The following is a 26,304-nucleotide window of genomic DNA, read 5'->3' as shown; positions in this document are numbered from 1 at the left end:
GACAATAAAATATGGCAGCTGGGATAGCAGTCTGTCCAGGGCCAGGGAGGGGCTCTAGGAGTTGCTAGTCATTTCTCCTGAGGTTGGGAGAGGTCTTCTTAGATGACATCATTCTTCAGGTGAGTCTCGACAGTGGAAAGGGAGTGTGCCAGGTGGCCAAGAAAGGACAGGAAGAGAACTCTTGCCAAGAGGAACAGCTTGAGCTCAGGAGCTGAACTAGTGGGTGCGAGGGGAGAGGTATTCTATTCTTGTTGAATTGAAATAAAAAAGCCCAAAGCTCCTTGGTGGCTGATAGGTCAACCTAAGAAGAGCCTAAAACGTCTGTTGCAAGTAAAAAAGGCAGAAGACAAAACAGGCCTATTTTTACACGTTTTGAAATACTGAGAAAAAAATTCAGAATGGATTCTGGATGCTTTTCATTATCTTCTTTATACTTCCCTTTTTAAAAAATTGTAAAATAATTGCTGGCATCACCTGCTGCTCACCCACTTCTTGGTCTGCAGGGGGCGCACCGGCGGCCACCCTCCCTCAGCCAGGGTGATGGGCGGGGCCTCCCAGGCGGGTGTGGAGCTGACGATTGGCGGGGTGGGCTGTCTATCACGGCGTCCCGCCCCCCCACCTTACGTCACATGACGCAGCCCATCATGGCGGTGGGAGCGCGGCTGCACTGGCTCGCGGCTCCGCAGACCTGCTGCCGTTGCTTCTGTTGAGAGGCGGCGGCGGCGGCGGCGCAGGCGGGCGGGCAGGAAGGATGGTGTTTCTGTGGTTGGAGCGGTGGGTGCGGACCAGGATCTGGGCTGAGGTTTGGCCGAAACGACGTGTGCTCAGGAGCAGCCGGCGCGGGTGCCGCTGAGGCAGCGGAGGGAGACAGGACCGACTGACGGACGGACGGACGGAAGGCAACCCGAGAGCCAGTCTCCGGGGCTGCGCCGTGGGCGAGATGCCGGGGCCCCCGCCTTTGCTGCTGCTGCTCCTGGCCGCCGGCAGTGCCGGGGCCGCGCCACTTCCGCAAACAGGTGCAGGTGAGCGGGCCCGAGGCAGGGACGGGGCTGAGGGGACCGGGCTGCGGGGCCGCTGCGACGGGGGTGGCTGGGAAGGAGGCTGCAGGCCCGGTCCGGCCTCGGCGCCGAGGAATCGGAGGGCCTGCCGGGGCGGGAGGCCCGGGGAAACCAGTGATTAGGGAGATTTTGCAGCACGGACGTGTGTTGGGCGGGGTGGGGGGGGGGGAGCGGGCTGCCTCTCGAGGGCCGAAGCGGGGGCGAGGCGATGCGGATGGGGCTGGGGAGGACTGCGAACGGGGCGGCAGCGACCGACCCCTCCCGGGGTAGACTGCAGCACCGGCTCTGGACCTGTTGCCTGAAGGTCCTCAGCCTACATCCCTTGCTGGCAGTTCTGCTTCCTTTTCCAGATGTCACCTGCCTCCTGTGCTTTTCTCACATCTTATAATGAGAACCGTTTCTTAGCCCTAATCATACTTAAATGCAAATGACTTGGAGAGCTGCGCAGAGTTTCCTTCGCTCCCTGTAACTTGTTCTGAAGTTGTAAATTGATTTTAGACGCTGTGCGTTTTATTCAGATTGAATCTCTGGGAATGAGAAGGAAACCACTCTATAAATATCTCTACTTTAGGAAGCCAGTGATTAGAGTAGCAGCCTTTGAATAACTATTGACAAAATGGCCCAAGGGTGATTGAAGTTTCTATTTTAGCTACGTCAGTGTGTGATTTTCTTTTTTTCTCCCCATCGTTTTCGTTTGTGGTTTATTTTCTCAGATAAAACTTCAGTCCAGGAAAGCATCTCAAGTTGGATAATTTTTTTTTAAGGAAAAAAATAATCTAGGCTAATTTACCATTATCATCTGTTGCTTATCTTTGAAATGAGGGGAGACTGAAATTTCATAGAATCATGGAATCTTAGAGATGGGAGAGACCTTAAAGAAAATTTAGTCCAATTTCTTTCATTTTGCAGTTGAAGATAGTGAGGCCCTGGGGGTCAAATGACCTACCCAAGGTGACACAGCTAAATTTTAGGAGGAGCCACAACTTAAACCCAGGTCTTAGATTCCCCTAGCTGTGTGATTTTTCTGCTTTACCACTTCAGGTCTCTTGTTAGCTGTTTAGAATACTCTTGAGGTCAAGAGTTATTTTAGAATGATGTTAGTTGGGTGCAGAATGTGGAAGGTACTGTCCCTGGTAAAGACATATTTTTCAAACACATCTACGATGGAAGCTAAATATAATTGTTTCCAGAGACACACCAGGTCATGTCATTGAGTGCCCTTTAGTTGGGTATAAACTGTTATCATTGTACCATGTAGTGTATTGCTAAATTTCTGCCACTGCCTTAGATCAAATATGTGTAAGGTGAATTCTGTTTTCTGACCTGATAGATAAGAAGAGTGAATATTATGAGGAATGTATAGGCAGCCCAGGTATGAGTCACAGAAAGTACCTGGGAAATTATAAAAGACTGTAGGGAGAAGTGTCGATGTTGATATTGAAACATGTTCATAGTGAAATTGAAAATTAGCACTAGAATAGGACAGTGGATAAAGATTACATATGTGAAAGGGATTCAAGAAGTTTCCAGATGACTTTGCTCTTAATCGAAGTTTTACATATTTTGTAAAACAGATTCTATTTAGGAAACTTTGGAAATGTGGCTGCTTATAAACCTTTTTTTTTTTTTTTTTGGCTGAACCGTGAGGCATGTGGGATCTTAGTTCCCCGACCAGGGATTGAACCCATGCCCCCTGCAGTGGAAGCTCGGAGTCTTAACCACTGGTCCACCAGGGAAGTCCCTATAAACCTCTTAATGTGTTTATTCCCTTCTTTTACTATTTCATGGAGGTATGAATCAAAAAATGGAAAGAACTATTCGGTGACTTGTAGCAGCTTTTGTGGATTTTCCCTCATGTTCTATTGCTTGGAGGGTGTATGGTGAGACTTGTGGCCTATGGATGACAAATACCTACTACGGTTAAATTATGTGGAAAAAATGCACAATCACACATAGATTTGGGAGTTTTTATTTCCTTTCAGAAGGGATTGTTAATCCTGGTAATGGGGGTAGATTCTTGACCAAGAAGAGTAAAGAAACCTTTGAGCTAATCCTGATAAGTGAGTTCGCTGGTTAAGAAAGAGGAACCCCTCTGGAACATACATAGTAGATAAAAGAGCAGTTAAACATTGAAAACAACTATCAAGCTTTTGATTATCTGGGGGCCTGTACTCTTTACAAAGGGAGAGCTGGCCATTTTCAAATTCAGAGTAGATCCATTGTATATGGTCTTTGCCTCCTTGGCCTTATTCTGCTTAAAGTTCAAACTGGTTAATACTGCCTTGGAGAAAGCATGGCTTATCAACAGTAGATTGGAAAAAATACTTGAATTGTATCCTTTGCCAGCCTGTTTGCATGGGGAAATGAGACAGTTAACTGAAATTCAGCATTTAAATCGAAGTTCATTTATCCCACGTTTCTTTGTCATCCAGAATCATTTCTAGGTTCTAAAGTTGAAAAAAGGTATTTACCCATTCAGTCATAGTAAGCTTTGTAAATATGTGGATTGCCTTTGCCCATCAGGCAAGAAGGCATTTCTAGGTCGAATTTGGGGGGGAGAATCTCTTTATCACTCTGAGAGTCCCTTATGTCCTCCCTGGGGGGCGGGGGGGGGGGCGGCTTTCCTGAGAATCTGTATTTCTGCAAAGGCCCTTATTATATAGACTGAGATCCCGGTCCTCACTTAGGAAGCTTACGTAAAGGCAGGAAGTCCACTGTTTCACACACAGTTCAGTTACCAAACTAAGATTACAGTTAAGAAATTCCTTTTCTCCAGATCATAGTTATCAGACCTTTCTTCTCTTGGCAAATATTTATGTGCCTTTTTTAAGATTCTCAGAATTCACATCATAAAGAAAGATGTATGCGTGAAGGCATTCCTCTAAGTCCACAACTTGTTATTAATATTAGGGCAGTGCTTAGACAAGGAAACTCACTTCTATTGTTCTGTGGCATATTAGGTCACAGAGTACAGAGGAAGCTTTTAGCAGTTCCAGATAAAGGACCTCACGGAAGTCTGTGAAGCCGGTGGGACTCAGCTACTGATTAAACAGCAGCTTGTGAAACCGGGGCTTTTGTTTTAGATTAAGCAAACAGGCTTGTATCTTGAAAAAGATTTCTGAAGTAAAGGAAGTGCTTTCTAAAGTGTGAATTTTTGTGTTTATTTTAACAGCTTCTGAGAGCTTTCCATGCAAATTCTTGTCAGGATATATGGCTCTAAGGCTTGAGATCTGATTTAGACTGGGAATGCTGTTAATTGCTTTCAGTAGGTGATATTTTGGGGTTAACTAAATATGTTCATTTGCATAGTGATAGGAAATCTGTCCAGCAACTTGGTAGCTGATCAGCATCGAAGTTATCAGATCTCTACAGTTTTGCTGATATCGATGTGCAGATGTGCTGACTGTTCACGCAATTCTCTTGAAATTTAGAGCCCTTGGGCCCTCTGTGCTCCTGTGGGCTGTGTCACTTAGAACAGCTGTACATATAATGAAAAACACTGCGTAATGTAAATGTCATATAGGGGATAGCCAGGGTTCTGAGACTGTAAACAGACTGGTCCTCAAAAAAGCCCTTGTAGGTGGACATATAAAAAGAATCCACCTTTTCAGCTCAGTTGAGAGTAAAATTCATGAACCAGTCACAGGAGGAGCAGGCGTTGTGGCCAGAGCTTGGACTTTGGAGTTAGTCTGGGTGTGAGGCCTTCCTCTGCCACTTTAAAGCTGTTAAGACCTTGCCCAGTCACTTGACCTCTCCAAGCTTCTTAGAATTCAACTATTAAAAAAGGATGATGATAATATTTACCTAAGGGGTTGCTGTCACGTGATAGCCATGCGTGCTACAGGTTTGGCCCTTGGCAACATAGATTCCTTCATTGCTTCAGATTTCTTTGTAAATTTGGTGGGTTATCCTAGAATTGACTAATGGTGGGTGGTATGGCTTCAAAGAAGGAAGTCACCGTGGTAGCTGCGTATCATGGAATGCCTAGAACTTATGGATGTAAAAAAATCTTTGTTTCTCAAAATAGCAGATTATATGATGGGTGAAGATCCTTTAGAGAGAAATCTGGCTTATTGAAGTATGATGTATAAGCTGGTAGTGTTACTTCTTTTTTTGCGGTACTGTTGTGGCCTCTCCCGTTGCGGAGCACAGGCTCCGGACGCGCAGGCTCAGCGGCCATGGCTCACGGGCCCATGGCTCACGGGCCCAGCCGCTCCGCAGCACGTGGGATCTTCCCGGACCGGGGCACGAACCCGTGTCCCCTGCATTGGCAGGCGGACTCTCAACCACTGCGCCACCAGGGAAGCCCTACTTCTTGAAATTTATAGTCTTGGGGAATTATGCTAGAAAATTTTAAGATGATCTGGATTAGTCTGCTTTTATATAATAAACCTGTTTTTGAACATCGAGATGACTAAAACTCTTGCATGTGAACAATTGCTGGTTTTAATTTACTTAAAGGAACCACGGGCAATCTAAGTTTGGTTGATCCCAAACAAAATTGTGTGCTCGCAGAAAGTGTCCCTGAAGGGAGCCCGTTCACCCAGACTGTGGTAGGACCAGCACAGTTCTGAGGCTTCCCCTTAGAAAATGTCACTTGGAGAGACGAATGTGGCAGACTTGCTTTCTCTCTCTCTCTCTCTCTCTTTTAAAATTATGTATTTTTGCAGTCCTCTAGCGGTGCTTCACTCTTTGAAATTTTTATTTATTACTCAGACACGAGGAAAGGAATATTATAGAAAGGAGAAGCTGGACAAACGTTCCTGGTCTAAAACAAACTGCTGTATCTGGGGTGGTTTTTAGATTCGAATTCCTGCTTTTCTGTGAATCCTCATATGAAGACACTGTAAGAAAGCTGAGGAGCTGTGGCAAAACCTGTGTCAGAGCAAAATGTTGGAGTGAAGTATTTTTAAGTTGTAGTAAATGACTGATTTGGAACCATGCCTTGGCATTACAGTTATTTGCCACAAAGAACAGGCATATCAGAAAAATAACCTCAATATTTCAAAAGAAGGTTTTGTGCAAAGGTTAGCCCAGTGCAGAGATTCCAGATTTCATTGGACTTTATTGTGATTCAAGTGGGCAACATGAGAACAGCTGAAGCCGAATGTCGCAGCGCAGGTGCCTGAGACACAACACGGTGAGCGCCTTTACTTCTCTGAAAGCCTCTGCCCCCCACCCACTGCCCTCCACCCTGACTGCAGAAGAGCGCTTTGTACTCTTCTGCTTTCCTGGGGCTTCAGAGGGGTGGTGGTAAACTTAACATTTTATTTTTAACAGCTTGGCAGATTTTGCATTTTACTATATTATATGTTTGTTTTAAAAGGCTTAAATTCCCATTACCTCAAACAGATGTGCCACGACCCGGTGCTGTGGTGCAGCTGGAGTAGCTCTGGGCACCCAGCATCTGACCCCAGTTTGGGAAGCTTTGGGCAGGGAGGTCATGGCAACTGAGTTTCTGCTGTCCCAGCCTCTGCTCTCATCCAGGGGATGCAGCATGAAAACGTGGGAATTTTCTAATTTATTTTCATTTCGCCCTTAAAAATTTTTGACTTATGTGACTTTTGAGGGATAGAGTGTATTGGTACACTAATGCATTTGTATGACTTGTAAATAAATTTACATGAAATGGAAGGACTACGAAGAAAATTTACTGGTGGGTTGCGTCATCAAAAAAGGTTTGCGTTTGTTGTACTGGCCTACCGCTTGCACTTAGCAAATGCCACCTGTTTTTTTAAGTCCTGTCTCTTCACCTGGATTGTAAGCTCTGTGTCTCATCGCCTCAGTATTTCTCGTGTTTGCGTGGTTTTGAAGTTTGTGGGTGATGCTGAAGTATGAGAGGGATGGTGCTGGAGAACTGACTTCACCAGACCAGCACTCCAGAGCGTGCGTGTGTTAAAAGGAGAGGGTGTCAGCTTAGACCCTGTCATTGTCCTGTGAACTTCATCCAGCCCCAGTCCTTCATCTGGAATGAGGCCATGGATAGTTGTTTTATTTTTAGCCATAAACTTTTTCTTTTAGAACAAATGTAGATTTACAGGAAAGTTGCAAAGATGGTACAAAGAGCTCCTGTGTATCCTTTGCCCAGTTTTCCCTTTTGACGTTGGTAACAACAAGTAGCCGGTACTCATACATTGTAACCAGCGTGCAGACTTCACTCGCATTGCTTCAGTGTTTCCCTGATGTCCTTTTTCCGGTTCAGGATCCCACAGTGTGTCTGGTTGACATGGCTCCTTGGGCCCCTCCAGTCTGTTCCCTGTTTTTGATGATCCTGACATCTTGAGGAGTCCTGGTCAGGAGTTTTGTAGAACATCCCTCAGCTGGTGCATGTTTGATGTTTTTCTCGCTATTAGGCTGGGATTCTGTGTTTTGGGGAGGAAGACCACAGAGTTGAACTGCTGTTCTCATCACATCATGTCAAGGGTGCGTGCTTTCAAGACTACTAGTCCCTTGATCCCCTGGCCGTGCTGTGTCAGCTTTCTCCACTGTCAGGTTACCCTTTCCTCCCTTCTCCACGCTGCGCGTACGCACAGCCCGCACTTAGTGGTGATGAGTTCCGTGCCACCTCCTTGAGGTAGAAATCACCTGGGTTTCTGTACAGGGTATTTAACTATTCTTCCCCATTTATTTCCTTATTCAATTATTTATATCAGTATGGACACATGGATATTGATTTTACACTTTGGGTTATAATTCAATACTGTTATTTATTTTGCTGCTTAAATTGGCCCCTGGGAGTCCTTTCAGTTGGCTCCTGTGTCCTATAGACATATGTCCATCTTTCTTTTTTTTTTTTTAAGCACTTCCTTGTTTTCTGGCGCTATAAGCTCACCTTGTATATTCCCTGCTGCGGCCCTAGGATCAGCCATGTCTCACGCAGCTTCCTTTTATTGGAGCGTGATATTAGAAACCAGTATCTGGGCCCTGGATTTGCTTGCTGCTACTGGCACATTTATATTAGGGTTTTTCTTTTTTGTTTGTTTTTATTTTAACATCTTTATTGGAGTGTAATTGCTTTAAAATGGTGTGTTAGTTTAAGTGAATCAGCTATACATATACATATATCCCCATATCTCCTCCCTCTTGCATCTCCCTCCCACCCCTCTAGGTGGTTCCAAAGCACGGAGCTGATCTCCCTGTGTTATGCGGCTGCTTCCCATTAGCTACCTGTTTTACATTTGGCAGTGTATATATGTCCATGCTACTCTCTCACTTCGTCCCAGCTTACGCTTCCCACTCCCCGTGTCCTCAAGTGCATTCTCTACGTCTGTGTCTTTATTCCTGTCCTGCCCTGCCCCTAGGTTCTTCAGAGCCACTTTTTTTTTTTTAGATTCCATAAATATGTGTTAGCATATGGTATTTGTTTTTCTTTCTGACTTATTTCACTCTGTATGACAGACTCTAGGTCCATCCACCTCACTACAAATAACTCAATTTTGTTTCTTTTTTTGTCTGAGTAATATTCCATTGTATATATGTGCCACATCTTCTTTATCCATTCATCTGTCGATGGACGCTTAGGTTGCTTCCATGTCCTGGCTATTGTAAGTAGTGCTGCAGTGATCATTGTGGTACATGACTCTTTTGAATTATAGTTTTCTCAGGGTATATGCCCAGTAGTGGGATTGCTGGGTTGTATGGTAGTTCTATTTTTAGTTCTTTAAGGAACCTCCATACTGTTCTCCATAGTGGCTGTATCAATTTACATTCCCACCAACAATGCAAGAGGGTTCCCTTTTCTCCACACCCTCTCCAGCGTTTATTGTTTGTAGATTTTTTGATGATGGCCATTCAGAGTGGTGTGAGGTGATACCTCACTGTAGTTTTGATTTGCCTTTCTCTAATGATTAGTGTCGCTGAGCATCCTTTCATGTGTTTGTTGGCAATCTTATATCTTCTTTGGAGAAATGTCTATTTAGGTCTTCTGTCCATTTTTGGATTGGGTTGTTTGTATTTTTGATATTGAACTGCATGAGCTGCTTGTAAATTTTGGAGATTAATTCTTTGTCATTTGCTTCCTTTGCAAATATTTTCTCCCATTTTGAGGGTTGTCTTTTCGTCTTGTTTATGTTTTCCTTTGCTGTGCAAAAGCTTTTAAGTTTCATTAGGTCCCGTATTATAGGGGTTTGATCCTCTGCTTCCTGTATCTAATCCTAGGTGTTGGGAAAAGAGAGAGAGTCAGTGAGAGATTTTGGAGGGACAAAGGGCCTCTAAGAGACAGATGACTTGGACGGACCCTGTGCACGTTTGACCGTGTCACTTGACCACCGTTTAATCGCCTATTAATACCATCGTAAATACTACACATCCCACACTTGTGGTGTAGTGGTATTGGCAAGATGTTATTTTTATTTTCAGAGCAATGGATATTTGAAAGATTTTATTGACTCTCTCCAAGAGCAGCCTAATCTCTAAGAATAGGAGGGAAACCTTGTAAGCTTAAGTTAGAGAGAATTATTTTAGGGGGCCTATCAGCTTTGGAAATTGTTGAAAGGGATCATAGGCAACTCCTTTAATTGGTGAAAGTTCAGATATAACGTCCAGTGGCAAGTCTCTTGGAAAGTACAGGGGGCTGTAGACTTGCTGTGATTTTTTTACGGAGCTTTTTGTTTCTTTTCATTTTTTATTATGGAAAATTTCAAACATACACAAAAGTAGAATAATTAATATAATGAACCCTCATGTGCCTGTCACCCAGCATCAGCAATTTTGAATTTATGGTGAATCTTGTTCACGTGTACCTTTCCCACTGGCCCAGTGGCCCCCACTGTTTTGATATAAATCCCAGCCATGGTATCAAGTTCAGCTGAAATTGTTTCAGGAAAAAGTAAAGATGTTTTTATAAAACAGGATTATTTGCATCAAGATCACCCAGGTACTTGTAGAAATGCAGGTTTGGGGGCCCCCAAACAAACCAGCTCAGTAGGAATTCTGGATGTTGGCCCGGAAATCTGCATTTGTAGTACTTTTCAGGCGATTTCTCCAATCCTGAGACACAAAATATTTTATCTTCTACTAGAGACAAAATAAAATCAGTTATTTAATAGAAATCTGTTGACTTGTGGAGCTAGTGAGACTCAAGGAAGGAAGAACAATTTAAAATTAAAAGATTCATGTCAACACCTAAAATCTGAAGTGCTCTCTGCTCCTGACCACCATACATGAGTATCATTCTGAAGAAACCTCCTGTGCAAAGTATGTGTGCTATAACCACAAAGGAATTTAAACAGGGTAGAACACACTTACAGCACTTAACCACTCCAAAGACCTTTCCTTTCATTCATTTTTTTTTTTTTTGTAACTTTAGCCCCTTCTCTGGGAGTCAGTATAAATAATAACCTCTTTACATTTTATAAATCTCCTGTATAAATAATCAGTAAAAACGAATCGTGAGCTGGTAGCCTGACAGTCAGATGCCAGTACTGTGAGCTGTGAACCTCATGGTGTAGACGTCCTGCCCGGGCCTGCCAGGTTTCTGCCCACTGCAGCTCAGACCAGCAAGGAAACTAAGCTTGAGCAGGTATAACTCATGACATTCTTAGTTCTCCAGGTGACAGATGTGCATGCTTTGTGAGAGTCCCTGATTCTTGACCTGTACAAGAACTTGCGGGGTTAGTTTTTTCCAGTATAATACCATGTTGTTAACATTTTGCTATAAAAAAGTTTGTTTTTCTAAACTGATTTATTTTGGAATAGCCTCGGGTTTGTAGCCCATTTTGTATTTTTCAACAGGTACTTTTTTTAAAGCTAGTTGACGTAATTTGATGTACTTTCTGTGGGTGTATTGATGTGTACAAAATATTTTTATGACGAGCTAAAGAAAGCAAACTATCTCTCTCTAAAACTGCTACAGAATGATGATTGTATAATCAGTTGGGTTTGATTAAGAACGTCATAGGCCCGGGACTTCCCTGGTGGTGCAGTGGTTAAGGACCCGCCTGCCAATGCAGGGGACACGGGTTTGAGCCCTGGTCCAGGAAGATCCCACATGCTGCGGAGCAACTAAGCCCGCGCGCCACAGCTACTGAGCCTGTGCTCTAGAGCCCGCGAACCACAACTTCTGAGCCTGCGTGCCACAGCTACTGAAGCCCTTGCACCTAGAGCCCGTGTTCTGCAACAAGAGAAGCCACCGCAATGAGAAGTCCGTGCACTGCAACGAAGAGTAGCCCCTAGTCGCTGCAACTGGAGAAAGCCTGCGCGCAGCACTGAAGACCCAACGCAGCCAAAAATAAATAAATAAAAAGAACATCATAGGCCCACACACTAGTACAGATAATTCTGGACTCTGTTTTCGTTTTTTGTTGGGTTTTTTTTTTTGGCAATACATATGCTTTGCACAGGAGAAAAGAATTTCATTCTAAGAATCTAGGATAGTGATTTTTGACAGAGAAGTTGCTCTTATCCTAAAGTGAAACCACTAGAATTTAATTTTTATTTTTTATTTTTTTTAAATTTTTTAAAATTTATTTGGCTGTGTCGGGTCTTAGTTGCAGCACACGGGATCTTTGTTGCAGCACGTGGGATCTTTCACTGCAGTGCACCGGCTTCTCTAGTTGTAGTGCACTGGCTTCTCTCTAGTTGTGGTGTGTAAGCTCCAGAGTGCGTGGGCCCAGTAGTTGTGGCACACGCGCTCTCTAGTTGTGGTGCACAGGCTTAGTTGCCCCACGGCGTGTGGGATCTTAGTTCCCCGCCAGGGATCGAGTCCGCGTCACCTGCATTGGAAGGCAGATTTTTAACCACTGGACCACCAGGGAAGTCCAGAATTTAATTTTTAAAAGCTCGTGGGTTTTTTTTTTTCTCCTTGAGGTCCATGTTCAAAGTCCATCCTGAAAGTGTCTTTTTCCCCTTTTTGCTACACTGAACAGGAGGCTTGAGTTTGATGTGATATAACTGCAGCCTTTAATTATGGCAGGTAAATCTCTAAGACTTTTTGGACTTAGAAGACAGAGGAGGATGAGTTTGCAGTCATTTTGCACATTTAAAATATCTACTCTAACCAACCAGTAATTGTAAAATTCTGTAGTTTCAGTTTATTGCAAAACCGAAGGTTGTGATCTACTGGTTACCTCTCAGATCAGCCTCTGAATTTAAGTTTAGCGTGTTTTGCACGCTGCAGATTCTTCCTCAGAACCCTCAATAAATTCAACCTGCGCTCCTTTCAGAAGGAAAAAAAAATCCCTCTTCTTGGTGCTCCCTGGCAGTGTGCCTCCCTAGAATGGCTCTGTGTCAGCAGCAAGTGTTACTTTCCAAGGATGCAGGCTGCAGCTTCCAGGCGCAGAGCCCCACTTGACTCTGACTTCAGACTGTTATTCAAATGCAACACCCGGACACTGATTGCAGGTGAGGCGCTGAAAAATAACAAACTTACCAAAATAGTCCCCTGGGAACACTCCACCAGAGGCCTGATGAGCAGTGCAATCCAGAAGTCTGTAATTCAACTTTGTTTGCTTTAAATAAAAAATTTCAATAAACGATCTGATTACCAATTTTCACTGTAGAGGCACTTGGAGAACTCATGCAATTTTGGAATTATAATCCTTTTGTATAGAACTTTAGAGCTGAAATGCCAGTTTACAGGTGAGGGAACTGAGGCCCAGAGATGTGAAGCAGTAAATTCAATCCCGTACAGCCTGTCAGAGGCTGACTTCATTCTGGGTTGAGGTGATCTGACATCCAGTCCACCCTGTTCTCCGGTTCACTGCCTCGTACTTTCAGGAAAACTCTTACTAGTGTGATGCACACGCATAGACTGATTCCAGTTATTTTTCCTTTGAATATTTATTTCTATTTATTATCTGAAAGTCCTGAGTGAGATTTAAAAATATTTATGATATACTTGATTCTTGAAGTACTATAGATAATTCCTTATTGAATTAGGAAAGGTGCTAACTTCCATAATTAGGCTCACAAAACCACATTCATATTTAATTTTTTTTAATTTGTAAGAACAACAACTTCCACCTATGAAATGATTTGCACTGTTTAATTAAAGGTGATTTAAAAATATTTCTGACTTGAAAGAAATGTAATCGTAAACTTGTAAACATTCGCTTGTGAACATGAAAAATACTTAAACACTGTGATTAAATAAATGCCTTTGTGGAGGTGTGGACCATGTCTACAGTCTGCTGGAGGCTGTGGATCCCAAGAAGAGTGCTCGCGAGCAGATAGTTTGTGTGTACTTTGAAGAGTCACAGGCAGGTGTCAAGAAATGTATGTGGCGTTGTAGACACGTCATTTTCCTCCTTGTTCTCTCAGCTCCTTTTTTTTTTTTTTGTAGTACGCGGGCCTCTCACTGTTGTGGCCTGCGGAGTGCAGGCTCAGCAGCCATGGCTCACGGGCCCAGCCGCTCTGCGTCATGTGGGATCTTCCCGGACCGGGGCACGAACCCGTGTCCCCTGCATCTGCAGGCGGACTCTCAACCACTGCGCCACCAGGGAAGCCCTCTCTCAGCTCTTTAAGACCACCTCCTTGATTGATGCCCTTGATCCCATCCTGCCTCATCTCTTGCTTCCCTCCAGGGCTCAGCCAGCAGCAGCAGTAGCTTCCATATTTTCTCCTGGACCCTCTCTCTCAGTTCACATATAAAAGATGACAATTTAATGTATGTATTTTCCTGCATAGCTTTATTCTACTTTTGAATAACTTTTAGTAGTGTAAGTTCTCAGGAGTAGTTAAAAAAAGAAAAGTGAACCATTCTTATGTTTCTTTTGCTACTAATCACCATATTTCTTTCCAAGACACTTTTTTTTTTTACATCTTTATTGGAGTATAATTGCTTTACAATGGTGTGTTAGTTTCTGCTTTATAACAAAGTGAATCAGTTATACATATACATATGTTCCCATATCTCTTCCCTCTTGCATCTCCCTCCCTCCCACCTTTCCTATCCCACCCCTCTAGGTGGTCACAAAGCACCGAGCTGATCTCCCTGTGCTATGCGGCTGCTTCTCACTAGCTATCTATTTTACGTTTGGGAGTGTATATATGTCCATGCCACTCTCTCGCTTTGTCACAGCTTACCCTTCCCCCTCCCCATATCCTCAAGTCCATTCTCTAGTAGGTCTGTGTCTTTATTCCTGTCTTAACCCTAGGTTCTTCATGACATTTTTTTTCTTAAATTCCATATATATGTGTTAGCATACGGTATTTGTCTTTCTCTTTCTGACTTACTTCACTCTGTATGACAGACTCTAGGTCCATCCACCTCATTACAAATAGCTCCATTTTGTTTCTTTTTATGGCTGAGTAATATTCCATTGTATATATGTGCCACATCTTCTTTATCTATTCATCTGATGATGGACACTTAGGTTGTTTCCATCTCCGGGCTATTGTAAATAGAGCTGCAATGAACATTTTGGTACACGACTCTTTTTGAATTATGGTTTTCTCAGGGTATATGCCCAGTAGTGGGATCGCTGGGTCATATGGTAGTTCTATTTGTAGTTTTTTAAGGAACCTCCATACTGTTCTCCATAGTGGCTGTACCAATTCACAGTCCCACCAGCAGTGCAAGAGTGTTCCCTTTTCTCCATACCCTCTCCAGCATTTATTGTTTCTAGATTTTTTGATGATGGCCATTCTGACTGGTGTGAGATGATATCTCATTGTAGTTTTGATTTGCATTTCTCTAATGATTAATGATGTTGAGCATTCTTTCATGTGTTTGTTGGCAGTCTGTATATCTTCTTTGGAGAAATGTCTATTTAGGTCTTCTGCCCATTTTTGGATTGGGTTGTGTTTTTTGTTACTGAGCTGCATGAGCTGCTTGTAAATTTTGGAGATTAATCCTTTGTCAGTTGCTTCATTTGCAAATATTTTCTCCCATTCTGAGGGTTGTCATTTGGTCTTGTTTATGGTTTCCTTTGCTGTACAAAAGCTTTGAAGTTTCATTAGGTCCCATTTGTTTATTTTTGTTTTTATTTCCATTTCTCTAGGAGGTGGGTCAAAAAGGATCTTGCTGTGATTTATGTCAAAGAGTGTTCTGCCTATGTTTTCCTCTAAGAGTTTGATAGTTTCTGGCCTTACATTTAGGTCTTTAGTCCATTTTGAGCTTATTTTTGTGTATGGTGTTAGGGAGTGATCTAATCTCATACTTTTACATGTACCTGTCCAGTTTTCCCAGCACCACTTATTGAAGAGGTGCTTTCCTCCTCTGCCGTCCGTACACCCTTGTCTCCATCTGCCTCTACAGCGTCCTGTTTCCTGTTTGACCCTGTTTCTTTGTCCCATCCCCATCCCTTAAATGTTGTTCCCACTCCCTTGGCCCTCTCTTTTCTGTTCCCCTCCCCGTCTCCTCTCTATTTGCATCAATTAGTGCATGTAGATATTTTTTTAAAGTGAACGTGTTCCAGAGCTTATAATAAAAATAGCTTAGGGTGGGCTTCCCTGGTGGCGCAGTGGTTGTGAGCCTGCCTGCCGATGCAGGGAACATGAGTTCGTGCCCCGGTCCGGGAAGATCCCACATGCCGCGGAGCGGCTGGGCCCGTGAGCCATGGCCGCTGAGCCTGCGCGTCCGGAGCCTGTGCTCCTCAATGGGAGAGCCCACAACAGTGAGAGGCCCGCGTACCACAAAAAAATAGCTTAGGGAGCCCCTGTCCCACATCCTGTTCTTCATCCCTACCCTCTGCTCCCCTGGGCATTGCCTGCCAGCTCTTTTAGCCATGTTGCTAAAGAACAGGGTGGAACCACTATTTCTTGGTTTCAGTAGGTACTGCATTTCTGCTATGGAAAAAGAGGATTTATGTACTTACACACGTATACACCCTCCCCCTCCTCAGCATCGTTATTTACACTTTTTGGTTAAATCAGCATTCTTTCTTTTTTTTGTTTTGCGGTACGCGGGCCTCTCACCGTTGTGGCCTCTCCCGTCGCGGAGCACAGGCTCCAGACGCGCAGGCTCAGCGGCCACGGCTCACGGGCCCAACCGCTCCGCGGCACGTGGGATCCTCCCGGACCGGGGCACGAACCCGTCCCTGCATCGGCAGGCGGACTCTCAACCACTGTGCCACCAGGGAAGCCCCAGCATTCATATTTTTATGACTACAAATACTATTTGCAGCTGAGCCTATAGTGTATCTGATGATTAAATTTCTTCGGCATCTTTTGTTTTAGCTAGATGTTATCATTTCCTTAGCTCTTCGTGAGTGTATCATTAATTTGTCCCACGCTCCTTGGCAGGAGTTGAAATGTCCTCTCGCTGGGTTGGCTACGCCCGGTGCTGGGCTTGGGTGGCTCTCCCACTGCCCCCAGCGCTCTGCTGCCAGGTCTGAGGCCACCTGATTTCCTCTCCCACGTGGCCTCTGTTCCCTGCCTTGGATAGAAGCTTTTGAGACTTTCTCTCTAAATTCTGGAAGGTTGCAAAGCGATGCCTTGGCGTGAGTCTTTACCGTTCATCCCACTCATCAAGGTGGGTACGCAGTGGGCCTTTTGAATCTGGAAAGTGGCGTCCTTTAGTTCCAGAAGAGTTTCATACACATATATTTTTAGGGAGTTATTTCCTCTTCCTTTTCTTTGTTCTTTTCCTCCTGGAACGTCTGTTAGTTGAATGTTGGGCTTTTTTGGAGTGAACTTCGACTCTCCTTTTGTTCACGTTTTATCTCTTCGTTCTACTATGTGACGGCCTTTGTTTTTTCTACTACACTTTATTTCCAAGAGTTTTTCCTTCCTCCCCCACCCCCTTTCTAAATAGCATCTTCTCATGAGTGTAATATCTCCTCTTATTTCTGAGGATATTAATTATAGCTTTGTAATAATTTTTAGGTTTTTTTTTTTAACCACTGTATGGTCTGCCTCCTTCAGATCCCTTTTTCTCTCTTTGGTTTGGTCACTTTCTTTCACTTTTTTTTTTTTTTTTTTTTTTTTTTTGGCGGTACGCGGGCCTCTCACTGTCGTGGCCTCTCCCGTTGTGGAGCACAGGCTCCGGACGCGCAGGCTCAGCGGCCATGGCTCACGGACCCAGCCGCCCCGCGGCATGTGGGATCTTCCCGGACCGGGACACAAACTTGTGTCCCCTGCATCGGCAGGCGGACTCTCAACCACTGCGCCACCAGGGAAGCCCTTTTTCACCTTTTTTAAGGAGGGTTTTCTCAAATGTCAGGCGATCCTTGAAAGCCTGCCCATGTTGAAGAATGAGGGACACCGATGCGAGATGTCCCCTGCGACCCTTTCCCCTCACACTCCTTGTCGCATCTGCCGCCAGGTCCCAGGCACTCCTGCCTCAGTGCCCTGGAGTAGGAGTGTGCCCCTGAGCATCACCACGTGGGAGCTGTGTGACCCGGGAGAAGCATCTTTGCCTCTCCCGGGCTCAGCTTCTTCACTTTAAAGTGGGGCTAATAATAGTACCCACCTCAAAGGGTCGTTATGGGGTTGGATGAGTTTAGAACAGTGCCTGGCACATAGTAAGCACCATTTATGTATTAGCTACTTTTATAACCACCTGGGGCCAAACCACCATCATTTCTCCTGTGAATTATTCTAATATCAGAATGGGTTCCCTGATCACTTCATATAAAATAACAATCTCCCACATCCCCTCCCTGCTTTATTTTTCCACATTGCTTATCACCGTCCAAGGTACCATATATTTATTAATTTGCCTGTGGTCCGTCTCCTGCATGAGAATGTAAGCTGTGAATGCAGGGGCTTTGTTCTCTCCCCTTCTGTACTCCCCGAACCTGTGGCAGTGCCTGTTCTGTAGAAGGTGCTGGGTAAACACTTGCTGAATGAATCGATGTGTTGGGTGGGGCTTACTGGTGGGTAGACTTCACAGTCTGGTGATGGAACAGCTGTTTCCATAAGAGACCCTTGTCCCCAGAACGCTTCTCATTATCTATAGGTCTCTTGACTTGGGCTGGACACCTGAGTGTCTGGAAGCACCTAGTTATATTGGGTTTATTTTTCTGTATAACATAAAGACAGTATCAGGGGAGCATTATCAGATAGGAAGCCCTAGGTAATCTTGCCTTGATGTTCCATAGACCCTTGTCCAGTTCAGTATTGTAAGCAGTTTCTGGCTTAGTTATGAAGGTAGTACTTTATTATGGAGAATTTTGAACATACACAAAGTAGACGGAAGAGTGTAATGAATTCTCTGTACCCCTCCCCCAGTCCAACCATCCCTATGGCCAGTCCAACTGCATCCGTACCACCGTCTGCTTCCTCTAAAGAGAGAACTTTTAAAGACATGGCCAGAGAATATGTGTCAATTATATTGGCAAGACTTTCAGTTAGACCTTAGGAAGCTGGAAAGGTTCTGAGACCATAGACTCTATCAAAGTGTTGTAGGAAATATTAAGAAACAGGTAGACATGTTTATCTAGGATGTTTGGGGTCTGCCCTGCCTGGGAAGTAAGGAGCACACATCTAGGTTATCTGTCCTTCCCTTTTTGGCTGTATTTTGCAGGAAGTGTACCGGCTAAGTGTTGTGAATACAATACTGCCATTGACTTGCCTGCCCGATGCTACAGATTTCAATGGGAAGTTGTATGGAAAGACAGAATGTCCTTTTCCCCAGACATTAGTGGTGCACTGAAGTGGCCAGTTGTGGGGGAAGAAGCCCTGGGAAACTGGCCCAGGGTTTCTACTTCTGGGACCAGATCCTGCCTGTTCATCAGCTGGCTTCCTGGACCACAGGGAGGTCCTGATTCAGAGCTGTTACAAACATCTGGCACTGTGGATGACTCCACACCTTAACTATGCCAACAACCTAATTAAGATTCTAGTTCATAAAATATGATCCCTGCCGTCATTTTCCTGGGGTGTGGGCCCAGGGTAGTCTGGCAGAGGTCATCTAAACCTGACATTCCTTTGGCCAAACTGTTGACATTCCTTTAGCCAAGCTCACGTGAGATGAGCTCTTTTGTGGTAGTCTCCATCCTAGTTAGTGATTTTAAAATTGGAATAAAATGAGCCTCTGATAACAGCTTTTAATGGACACAGCTGAGAGAAACAGCGACTTCATCTAAAATGATCTCATTCACCGGTATTCAGTCAGCGCTCAAAGTATATAAGCTTTCTGCAGGTGTGAGAGAACAGTGCGGTTGGCTGACCTTGGAAATTGTTTCTGAACAAGGGGAGCACTTCACTGGTTAGCACACAGCATGGTTTGTTTTTCTAGGCTGTTGATGTCCTGGCTTAGGGGTCTTTGTGGAATCTCTGATTCATCGGCTAGATCATCAACGCACTATTTACTGTTCCCTGTGGTTGGGTATATTTAGTGCTGTGCTTCATTTTCCCTTCCTAATATTAGAATTCATCAGGGAGATTCTAGAGTGTTTAATGTTATTATAAATAGGTGTATTGTTAAATTAAGAGGCAAGGAAAACACTTAGTGACTGAAGATTCTGTGCACAGGAAACCTTTATGATAGATGGGTTTGTAATTTTGAGGTGTTAAATAAAAATGTGTGATTTGCAATGATTGTCTGAATCTTTTTCCTTGAGTAGTATGATGCATTTGACTGGTCTCGCAGATGTAGAACTGCTTGTCAGGATGTTGGAAAAGGAAGGTGGACTTGTTGGTCCTACACTTAAAAAAAAAAAAAAAAAGCCTGGGCTTGATGTCTGGCACTGGTTTGGAAGATTGCTGGTCCTTAGCTTCTCTGAGTTCTGCCAGGTTTCCTTTGTCTAGTCAGCCCAGTGGGCACCAGCTTTAATTGTCAAGTAGACACATAAATCTCTCCTGTGCATTTCCTGAGGGTGAGGGTGGAGAACAGAAGGGTTAGGTACGTATCTGACACTCGCTTTAACTGCTATAGAGTCCGTTCCCATTTTCAAACCACTGCGTCCTGGGAAGCCAGGGAGGAAGGCTGCATATACTTGGCTCTGGTGCCAGCAAGAATGGATCCCCTACCAGTGGGGATGGTGTTCCTAAATTAATAAATTTTCAGTGTTCAGGGCTGAGCTCAATCACCCTCCAACTTCAGAAGGTGACTGACTGTATTTGGAGATCAGGCCTTTGAAGATGCGAATGTGTTAAAATAAGGCCATCAGCTCTTTCTTGCTAATCCAATATGACTGTTGTCCTTACAAGAAGAGGGAATTTGAACACAAAGAGACATCAGGGATGCTCGCTCAGAGGAGGACACAGCGAGAAGATGGTCATCTGGGGGCTTCTCTGGTGGCACAGTGGTTGAGAGTCCGCCTGCCAATGCAGGGGACACGGGTTTGAGCCCTGGTCTGGGAGGATCCCACATGCCGCAGAGCAACTGGGCCCGTGAGCCACAACCACTGAGCCTGCGCGTCTGGAGCCTGTGCTCCGCAACGAGAGAGGCTGCGGCAGTGAGAAGCCCGCACACCGCGATGAAGAGTGGCCCCCGCTCGCCACAACTAGAGAAAGCCCTCGCACAGAAACGAAGACCCAACACAGCCAAAAATAAATAAATAAATAAATAATTTTTAAAAAAGAAGATGGTCATCTGCAAGCCAAGGCCTCAGAAGGAACCAACCGTGCCGACCCCTGGGTCTTGGACTTCCAGCCTCCAGATTGGGAGACAGATTTCTGTTGTTGAAGCTGCACGGTGTCTGGTGTCTGGTTATGGTGGCCCGAGCAGACTAACACGCAGGTTTAGACTCGTGTCTTAGAGGCATCTGTTAAGAGTCCCTGTTACTTGGGGTACCGACAATGGAGGCTCCTTGTGTAGCACCATCGGGGGCCCGTGGAGGAGAGGGTGCCTTTGGATCCTCTCTGCCGGCGTGGGGTGAAACCACTCTGACGGCTTCCAGTGAGATGAGACTGTGCAAAGAGCATGGCGTGTGGAAATAAATACCCACTATCACAGGAGAATATAAGCTGGGGGAAACCCACTCTTTAAGAAAACTTATTTTTTAAAGAAAACAACTTAAGAGTTACACTGCTAAACATGAATTGCAAAATGGGCAAGTAAAGAGTGTTTGTGGGAGTTGTGTGCAGCCTGGGGAACGAATGATAAGCCATGACTGGGGCAAGGGAGGGACACCCCAGTGCCGTGGACATAGGGTGATTAGTGATGGGGGAGAATCTTTGCTGAGTAAGAGCATAAAATTACTGAAGGAATGCTACTTTTTGGTCTTATTTGTTTGACCCTGAAAGCATGTGTTTATCCTGTTAACCAGTAGATTAATGATGGATTTCTGGTGGGGGAGAAAGTGAACTTGAAGACTGAGGTCACAGAGAATCCATCTGGAAGGACTGGGAGAGGTCCGTCGTCGCTCCAGGTGGAGAGCTGGGGCGAGTGATGAGGGTGCTGGGCGAAGAGGTGAACGGGGGCTGGAGGACCAGGGATGCTGTAAGGCTTGTTAAGGGATTTGGACTTTCGGCTGCCAACCATGGGAAGCCCCTGGTACAGAAGTCAAGACGTGGAAGGATGGAGCCACCTCTCCCTGTGTCCCCTCCTCCTGGTCTCCCTCCCCGTAGGTGCCCACTGTTGCCCGCTGGTGACGTTGTGTACACACTGTTGCGACCTGTTCTGTTTGTTTCTGTTTTTTTTTTTTTCTTGTTTTCATTTAAACATACATCCTGGAGATGGGTTAAATTGTATCCCCCTCCCGGATTCATATATTGAAGTCCTAACCTCTTATAACTCAGAGTGTGATCTTATTTGGGGACAGGGTCTTTACAGAGGTTATGAAGTTAAAATGAGGTCATTAGGAGGGCTGTGATTCAACATGACTGTGTCCTTATAAAAAGGGTAAATTTGGACACAGAGATAGGCATAGAGGGAAGGTGATGTGAAGATTCCCAGGGAGAAGACAGACCTGGGACAAATCCGTCTCTCACAGCCCTCAGAGGAACCAACCCTGCTTCATCTTGGACTTGTAGCCTCTAGAATTGTCCATACCAGTTCGTACTTTGTTACAGCATTTCTAGCAAACTATGACACACAGATTGTAAATTGTTATATCTACTCTTTTTTCCTATTTAAACTTTTTATTTAATGGATGTGAAGAAATTATTTAATAAATGGAAAACTTCAAACATACACCAGACTAGACAGAGGCTATAATGAATTCCCAGGAACGAACGTACCTTTCACCCACCCATTGACTCGGATTGGGGCCATCTTTTTTCATAATACCCCCATCAGTTTCTCTACCCTCATACTATTCTGAACCAAATTCCAGTCATTGTTAAATAGGTCACTATCTCTGAGAGATAAACACAACTTTTAAAAACAGAGCCCTTATCACTTTCTCCTGGGAGAACTAGATCATGCTTCCCTAATATGGTCAATTGTCAGTGTTCAGATTTCCAATCGTCTCAGTGTCATAATTTTTTTAAGGTTTTTGAATCATGATTCAAATTAACACCTGTACATTGCAGTTGGTTGGTCTTTTAAAATCTCTTAGTTCCTTCTCCATCTCTCTTTCTCTCTCCTTGTAATTCATCAGGGTTTTCTCCTTGAGTGTTTTTCGTAGCCTAAATTTTGCTGATTATGTTCTTGTTGTGAAATTTAATATGTTCCGCTATTCTCTTTATTTCCTGTTAATTGGTATTTAGATCTAGAGGCTTGGTCAGATGCAGGTTTGATATTTTGTTACTATTGGATTGTTTGTTTTGGGTAGTACTGTGTAGTGGGTGGTGGTGTGTATTTCCATCTGGAGGCAGGTAATGTCAGGTTGTCTGTCTTTTTGCATTATTAGCTGTCGATACAAGTGTCCTGTCATGAAATATTTTTCTTTTGGGTTTTTTTTTAAACAGCTATTTAAGAATGTAAGCACTATTCTTAGCCAGCACGCCATACCAAAACCAACAGTGGGCAGTCTTTCCCCACAGGCCGTTGTTTCCTGAGCCCTGTTCTAGGGTCTGTATATCTTGGACATAAGAGGAAATATCTATTTGGTCTTTGTCCCCTCCTCTGGCACGGAGCTCCTGAAACCCTTGGAAGTTCCTGAGTGATGGGGTGACAGGAGCACCTCTTGTTATTAATAACAAGCGCCTTCCAACCACACCTGAATTTATGCTATTGAAGTGACTCTTGGCCCCTAAGTACCTTCAGGATGGGGGCCGGTGGCCAGAGGAACCAACCATGTGATTAAAGGGTTTGAAGTTTCAGTCTTACCCTTTACGACTTGAACCACTGGCTAACCAGATAGTAAATATGGGGAAATTTTCTTTGTAAACTGATATCAGTATATCAGCTGGTAACCAAAGAGGGAATGACAAAGTTAGAATATCAGCGTTTTGCAATCCCTCATGGATCTAGACATTGATCATCATTTCTTTTTATCTGTGAACCTTTAAAATTTTTAATTTAATCTGAAAAAGGATTCACAGGTGACTCTTCAGTTAATTACGCATGTGCTCAAGTTTTAATCATGGTTCTAGGCAGGGATTTATAATGGTTGAATTAATAATCGGATAGCATTCCTCACTTACTCTGCGTCATTACTGAGAAATTGTGTTCCCCAGATTACCTGTTGATAAAACAGATAAGATGCACCTACCTCTCAGAGTTTCTTAGGTTTTCTGCTTATTGAATCAAGTGCTAGGTATCTATTAAAATGGTTTGGAAACTAAAATGAAAACTCATAGACTGTACCTTGGAGATACCATGTGTTTTTGCATCGGTGTCTTGGGGAGGTGTACGAAGTACCCCAAACCTCTAATTATCCTTGTTCTCAGTTTGTAATCTGCGAGGCAGCCTCAGTGTGTGGAGAGACTCCTGTCATTATTGATGTTTTTCTGTAGGCAATGATTGGTTTGACTTAACACGTCTCTGAATGCTGCAGACTTGAGAGTGTCAAAAGAAAACTGTCTTTCTTCATAGTTTCCGGCTGTCGCAATCAGGAACCTTCCAGGGTCCTGGGTTGTAGTTTGACCACTGGGGCCACGGGGATTTTAGTGTAGTTCCTCAGGTCTAGAATTTACTTCCTCTCTGAGGTTTATGCAAACCCATCTCACCTTCCAGCCTATAGGAGGCTGGTTTGATTTCTTCATTTTATACAAGTTTTTCTTTATTGTATGGAAGTGTTCCTCTGTTGGTATACAGTTTTTTTTTTTTTTTTAAAGCATAGGACTTTGGGCTGATCAAAAGAAAAATACAGTAAATAAAATAGTTTCTAGGAATGGTAAAACTGTAAAAATGTCTACTAGAGGCTATCTAGTAAATATCTCAGGTAGTGATTTAGAATCTTTTCAGTGGGCCTGGTAGACATTGAGGTGGAGTAGACTTGTATGCCTTGAGGAAATCTGAGTCCAGGAGAGCAGAGGCCCCTGCAGTGTCTTAACAGAAATAAATATGTTATCAAGGTCAGGCAAAACTCCACATAACTAGTTATTTTTAACACGGGTATGACTTTTCATGCCTGCCTGATGACTCACAGAAGACAGTTTTATGGATCAGATATTGCGCTGGCCCTCAGGCAGTTTTGATCAAATTTTATGATAGGGTGTAATGATAAATTATAGATGAAAAGAGAGAAAAAAGTTGTTTACTATTCATCCTCTGGAGTTTGGAGAAGTATGAACTGTCTTAATTACAGTGAGAGGTTTCCTTCGAAGCACTTAGGCTGTTTTTAAATGTTAAAAACAATGAGGCAAATCAATGTGGTATCAAGGGACTTGTACCCAGCACCCCTGAACCCAGAGTCTGGCCTAGACGCTTTCCCGCCTCGTGTCCTTAGGCACATCGGTGTCCTCGTCTGTGACATGGAGCTGGCATTGTGACGATCAAATGAAATAATACTATATTTTATCAAATCTCAGACATGACCGATAATGACACACCCTTATTTTTGTGCCATTAAGAAAGAAGAGGGGGCTTCCCTGGTGGTGCAGTGGTTGAGAGTCCGTCTGCCGATGCAGGGGACACGGGTTCGTGCCCTGGTCCGGGAAGATCCCACATGCCGCGGATCGTCTGGGCCCGTGAGCCGTGGCCGCTGAGCCTGCACATCCGGAGCCTGTGCTCCGCCACGGGAGAGGCCACAACAGTGAGAGGCCCACGTACCACAAAAAAAAAAAAAAAAAAAAAAAGAAAGAAAGAAGAAATGTTGCCAATGAAAACAGCTTTCTTTCGAGTGTAAGATAGCCCTGAAATTTAGAGATCTTAAAATGCAGTGGGCAAACCTCATCTTAAAAATCAGTAAAATAGGACTTCCCTGGTGGCGCAGTGGTTAAGAATCCGCCTGCCAATGCAGGGGACACGGGTTCATATCCCTGGTCCGGGAAGATCCCACATACCGCGGAGCAACTAAGCCTGTGTGCCACAACTACTGAACCTGTGTTCTAGAGCCAGGAACCTAGCTACTGAGCCTGCGTGCCTTGAGCCCAGACTCTGCAACAAAGAGAAGCCACTGCAACAAAGAGTAGCCCCCACTCACCGCAACTAGAGAAAGCCTGTGCGCAGCAGCGAAGACCCGACGTGGCCAAAAATAAACAAATAAGTAAATAAATTTATTTTAAAAAGTCAGTAAAATACAGTGTATATGAAAGTGCTTTGCCACATAAGCCTCAGGAGTCATATTTAATCCTTATTATATGAGTCAGGGGGAGTGAAACAGAGTTATAAGAAAATACCAGTGAGCAGCACAGGCCGAGCTGAGTATTGGTTCTAGAAGGTCGGCTCTCAGTGGCTCAGGCCCCTTGCTTCGCTTAGTTTTCCAGATGGACACTGGTGTCCCTAGTCAGGGAATTCTGCGTTCTTCTGTGTTCATGTGTGGATTTCCCTCTGTGTTCGATTTTGTGGGTTTAGAGCTTGCACGTGCTTGACAACCTTTGATCAATGGCGTTATTTTTAAGAAGGAAGGCTGCAGCGGAGTCCGAGCCCCCTCGTGACAAAGCAGGTTCCAGCAGGGCTCATTCTCAGATAGACTTGTGTTATTGGAAAGGAATTCATTCCTGCTCTGCACTTGACGTGCTGACTCCTTTAGGCTTCTCTGCTCTTCACTAAAGAAGAGCATTTTATGTTCAAGAATGTGTTTTACTCACATAAGAGTTTGGTTAGTTTTTGCTTTCTTCAGGTACTGTGATCTCATTTAAGAAAAATGGTGGCATCGTTCCTTAACTTGTCTCCAGGCCTCCTGCTTGGTGCCTCTGAACATGTAATTAGCCGTTGGTGGGGATTTTAAGGAAAAGTTTATTTCTGACTTTACTGTGATAATCATTTCACAATATATATGTATATGAAATTATCATGTCGTACACCTTAAACTTACACCGTGTTATATCTCAAAGCGGGAGAGAAAGAAGAAAAGTGTATTTCTTAGTAGAACGCTGGTAGGTAAGACTTAACAATTTGCTCTAACAAAAAAAGGGTCAAACTAGC

At 44.1% G+C, this 26,304-nt stretch overlaps 1 protein-coding gene across 2 annotated transcripts in view; it reads left to right on the top strand.

Moving 5' to 3' along the window:
• Positions 1–630: 630 nt before the first annotated feature.
• LMTK2 (lemur tyrosine kinase 2) overlaps positions 631–26,304 on the top strand; it is an 82,268-nt gene continuing 56,594 nt past the window's right edge. The window contains exon 1 of one of the 2 annotated variants that reach the window (XM_032604676.1): positions 631–1,022. In XM_032604676.1, coding sequence (XP_032460567.1) covers positions 941–1,022 — 82 coding nt within the window. In that variant the 5' untranslated portion in view covers positions 631–940. The remainder of the gene's footprint in view (positions 1,023–26,304) is intronic. The other variant, XM_032604677.1, reaches the window with a different exon arrangement.

Source organism: Phocoena sinus, chromosome 15, assembly GCF_008692025.1.
Source record: "Phocoena sinus isolate mPhoSin1 chromosome 15, mPhoSin1.pri, whole genome shotgun sequence".
Classification (NCBI taxonomy): domain Eukaryota; kingdom Metazoa; phylum Chordata; class Mammalia; order Artiodactyla; family Phocoenidae; genus Phocoena; species Phocoena sinus.
This window is presented reverse-complemented; position numbering and strand designations above follow the sequence as displayed.